At 42.1% G+C, this 4,422-nt stretch overlaps 1 protein-coding gene across 4 annotated transcripts in view; it reads right to left on the bottom strand.

Moving 5' to 3' along the window:
* Positions 1-4,422, bottom strand: part of Ap4e1 (adaptor related protein complex 4 subunit epsilon 1) — a 71,631-nt gene that overhangs the window by 13,897 nt on the left and 53,312 nt on the right. For all 4 annotated transcript variants that reach the window (XM_031371792.1, XM_031371793.1, XM_031371794.1 and 1 more), the window contains one exon: positions 3,353-3,476. In XM_031371792.1, the coding sequence (XP_031227652.1) occupies positions 3,353-3,476 (124 nt within the window). The remainder of the gene's footprint in view (positions 1-3,352; positions 3,477-4,422) is intronic.

The following is a 4,422-nucleotide window of genomic DNA, read 5'->3' as shown; positions in this document are numbered from 1 at the left end:
AAAAAAAAAAAAGAAAACCAGAATTAGAACTCCTGACATTTTATACACCATATCATTCTTCATTTATCATATCTATACCATTCCTGGGAAATTTTATAGCCACCTCATTGAAGACTAACAAGTTATAAGTGTGAAAATAAAACAAGGTGACTGACTTAGTATAAGAACTCAAAATTTCAATGTCCCTTAAGGCTGTCATTCTTGAGTTCTCATTACATTTATACTTAAAACATTTTGAACTTTTAAAAAAAATTGTTTTTAGCTGGGCGGTGGTGGCATACACTTTTGATTCCAGCATTCGGGAGGCAGGGGCAGGTAGATCTCTGAGTTCAAGGCTAGCCAGGTCTACAGAGTGAGTTCTAGGACATCCAGGGCTATAAAGAGCCCACCCCCTTGTCCCTGCAACATGACAGCTGATGCTATCAAAGAGAACAGTCATGAATTTGGCTCAACAGTCTTATGCATGATGTGGCGTGGGTGTTTCTTTTGTTGTTGCTGCTGTTTTTACAAGAATTTGCTGTGTAGCCCTGATTATCTTGAAACTCACTCTGTCGAACAGGCTGGCCTCAAACTCACAGAGATCTGCCAGCCTTTGCCTCCCAAGTGCTGGGATTAAAGGCATGTGCCACCATCCCACTCCAACCTCGTCCCCCCAACCCCCAGCTAAAAATTAAAGTATATTTAACAGAATAAAAATTGGCCTGAAATAAATATGCAGCTGTGTCAGCAATTTTCAACCTGGTCAAAGAATCCCTGAAAACATTTGGTGAGGGCGTGTACATCAGCCCACAGATGTCTGCTCTCACTCACATGCATAGAGAGGCCAGAGGACAAAGTTAAGCCTTCCTCTATCAGTTTTAACTTTATTCCCTCATGGCTAGGACTGAATTAGAAGTTGTCACTTCAGTTAGGCTAGTGTACTGGTACCAGCATAGTGGGGTATTGCTGTGACAGACCTGACCATGTTTTGGCCTGTGACGTTTCAGAGGAAGATTAAAGACTCTATCAGAGCTGCTGCTATTTTGATTTAAGATTCTGGGGCTGGCAAGATGGCTCAGCCGGTAAGAGCACTGACTGCTCTTCCGAAGGTCCTGAGTTCAAATCCCAGCAGCCACATGATGACTCACAGCCATCTGTACAGCTACAGTGTACTCATACACATAAAAAAGATTCTGTGGTTCTGGTTTTCGGGGGCTTAAGAATCATCTGCGTAACAAGATACCAGAACTACTAAAATAAAACTTTGTTACTGGGACTATTGATGCTGGTTAGCTAGAGCTAAGAAATTATCAGCGATTAGGAAGAGACCAGCATCACTGAGGTGAAATCTTCTGGGAAGTGTTTTCTGAGGGCACAGAGAAGCTGTGTTCCAGTGACAGCCAAGGTTCAACCTTATGTTGGAAGCCAGACTTGGTAATATGTAAGAGTCACCCAGGTGGTACTGGTTTTGAAGGCATGAAGAAGTCACGGAGAGCAGCTGAGGTTCAGCACAGTGAGAGGCCATGGAAGGCCATTGGTGAAGGTACAGCCTTAGTGGCAGGTGAAAGCCCAGGACTGAAGGGGTCATGCACAGAAGCTGAGGCTTGGCACCATGAAGAGGGCCTATGAGAGGTTATCTGTGAAACTGCAGCCCAGTTACACCCAACATTTTGGAGATTCCAGTACCATGAGATGACCACCAAGAACAGCAGTAACAGTGGAATGCAGGCAGCTGGAGCCTAGAAGACAAGCTGTGTGCTACAGAGGGCAGAGCTGGAGAAGTGACCCAAGCACTTTGGAGGAGTCCAGAAGATCATGAGTGGATCCCAGACATTGATGGATGGTGTTTGATTTTGAATTGATTGTGACTGTGCCCTGATTTTTTTCCTCTTGAAGTAAAAAAGTATTTTACTGGAGGCCATAGCTGAGAGACTTTGAATTTTAGAAGACTTTAGATTTTAAAGGGACTGAAATTTCAATGTATTTGAATTTGTAAAGACTGCAGGGCTTTTTAAAGACTTAGACCTGGGGATGAGTAATAAAGTAAGGGTTATGGCTTAATAATGATGTGTTTGGGTCTCAAGTTGCCAAAGGGACAGTTGTGCTGGCTGGGTTTGTGTGTCAACTTGACACAGCTAGCCTCATCAGAGAGAAAGGCACCTCAGTTGAGGACATGTCTCTATGAGATCCAGCTGTAAGACATTTTTTCAATTAGTGACGACTTGGGGAAGGCCTAAGTCACGGTGGGTGGTGCCATCCCTGGGCTGGTGGTCCTGGGTTCTTTAAGAAAGCAGACTGAGCAAGGCAGTAAATAGCACTCTCCATGACCTCTGCATCAGCTCCTGCCCCAACTTCCTTTGGTAATGAACAGCAGTGTGGAAGTGTAAGCCATAAACCCTTTCCTCCCCAACTTGCTTTTTGGTTGTGGTCTTTCATCGAAGCAATAAGAAACCCTAATTAGGACAGCTGGCTGACCAGCAAGCTCCCAGAATCTGTTTGTACCACCCAATACTGGGGGGTTACAGGCATGTACAGCCATTTCAGTTGTTCATATGGGTGCTGGAATTTGAACCCAGGTTCTCACGCTTGCATAGCAAGTGCTAAGTTCTCTCCCCAGAGCCTCTGAAAATATTCTGAGCAAAGAACAGAGCTTCCTTCGACAATGTCAGTCAACCATCTTATTTCATGTTCATTTCTGTATCTGTCACAGTTCTACTAAGATGACTAGAAGAAGTATTTGTCAGAAGAATGACACAAATAATAAGGAATGATGAATATGCTTAGTATTTATCTGGTAACAAAAGTTCCAACATGCCTCTTAAACTTTTGTCATGTGTGGCAATAACATGCATTATGTGCAAATCTGGTTATTTTTTAAATGTGTGTGTGTCTACATGTATGAGCACATGCATATGGGTGTCTACAGGGGGCAGGAGAGGGCATCTGAGCTAGCACTACAGGCTGACTGATGTGGATGCAGGGAACATATCCTCTGCAAGACCAAGGCTCTTGACTGCTGGGCCATCCTCCAGTTCTCAAGTGCAACTTACCCATGGCTTATTTTGTCTTGGAAGGCAGATAAGGTCTTGAAATTTAAGGACATATTATATAGTATCAGAAACTTGAAACCAATCACTAGGAGCAAATGAAAAAAATCTCATGTAGAATATAGCTCTTAGGAACTTTTCAATGATATTAGGCACATAATCAGAAGTATGGCTTTCCTTTTGCATTATTTGAAAATGAAAACTTCTCGGAGGACATCCTAAAATGAGCAGATACTAATTGTGAGGACACACGCAGTGGCAGAAAGCAGGCAGAATGCTGGAGGGAGGTGAGCATGCCAAATTCTCAACTTTACCAAGAAACTTACTCTTTCTGCCCCGTCTCAGCACTGTTTCCAGATACATCAGAGCCCAGAGAAACGCCAGCAGGGGACTGCCGTCCAGTGAAGCCAGATGAAGAAAATGATAGTCCATATGGTTCAAAATTGAGAACTATAATTTTAAAACAGTAACAGTGGTTCATATTAAAACAAAGCATAAGAATAAAATTTGTGAGATTCCATTCACCATTGAAATAATTAGGGCTGACAGTTTTCCAGAACAGAGCTTTATATATAACCTAACCAGTCATGTACAATATGAGTAAAGCAGTTGCCACTGACTTAAGTCTGCATATACTAGGGTAATCAGAGACAAACTACCCTTTACTTTTATCCTTTTATCTCCCCTAAGAGCTAAAAAGAAATCAGTTAGAAAAGGCAAACTATAAAAATAAGCCAGGTACACAGAGAAGTTGCTGCTATTACAAGAATAAAAGAGTCAATAGGTTAAAGTGGAGTGGTGGCCACTTTCTGCTTAAGGAAAGATTCCTGGGCAAATATTTACCTCAAATGAGTGGGTGGCACTCTCAATGGGAATCTTCCTTACTTACAAAAACAATGTTTACTCTTTCACATGCTAACTCTTTTGAATATGTATAGAATCTAAAACAATTCAATCAGAGCCATGAAATTCCTATTATTATTGTGGCAGAGCAGATGCCAAACACCCATCCCCCATTCCTTAAGAAGCAGTCTCCTCCAGTCTTAGGTGGGTATACAGGCAGCCAGAGCAGATATTTCCAGATTCTGTTGCCACATGGCTTACATGTTCTGGTCAATTAAATTATTCACACATTCTGCGTGCAACATCTGGGAGAAGTACCTACAAAGAAATTCTTTTCTCCCATTTCCTTTGCCCACTGGTTATACTGCAAGTTGGTTGCTGAAGCGCAAGCAGCCATCTTGAATCGTGCAGTGAAACAGCAAAGATTTCAGAACACAAAGAGAGATGGAATCTGGAGTTCTCATAATTATACAGCTAACACCAAACTACTTGATTGTCTAGACAGGAAAGAACAATAACCATATGTTTTGCATAAGACCTCATTTAAAAAAAA

Source organism: Mastomys coucha, unplaced genomic scaffold (assembly GCF_008632895.1).
Source record: "Mastomys coucha isolate ucsf_1 unplaced genomic scaffold, UCSF_Mcou_1 pScaffold15, whole genome shotgun sequence".
Lineage (NCBI taxonomy): Eukaryota > Metazoa > Chordata > Mammalia > Rodentia > Muridae > Mastomys > Mastomys coucha.
The sequence above is the reverse complement of the archived record's forward strand: the minus strand, read 5'-3'. Positions and strand labels throughout refer to the sequence as shown.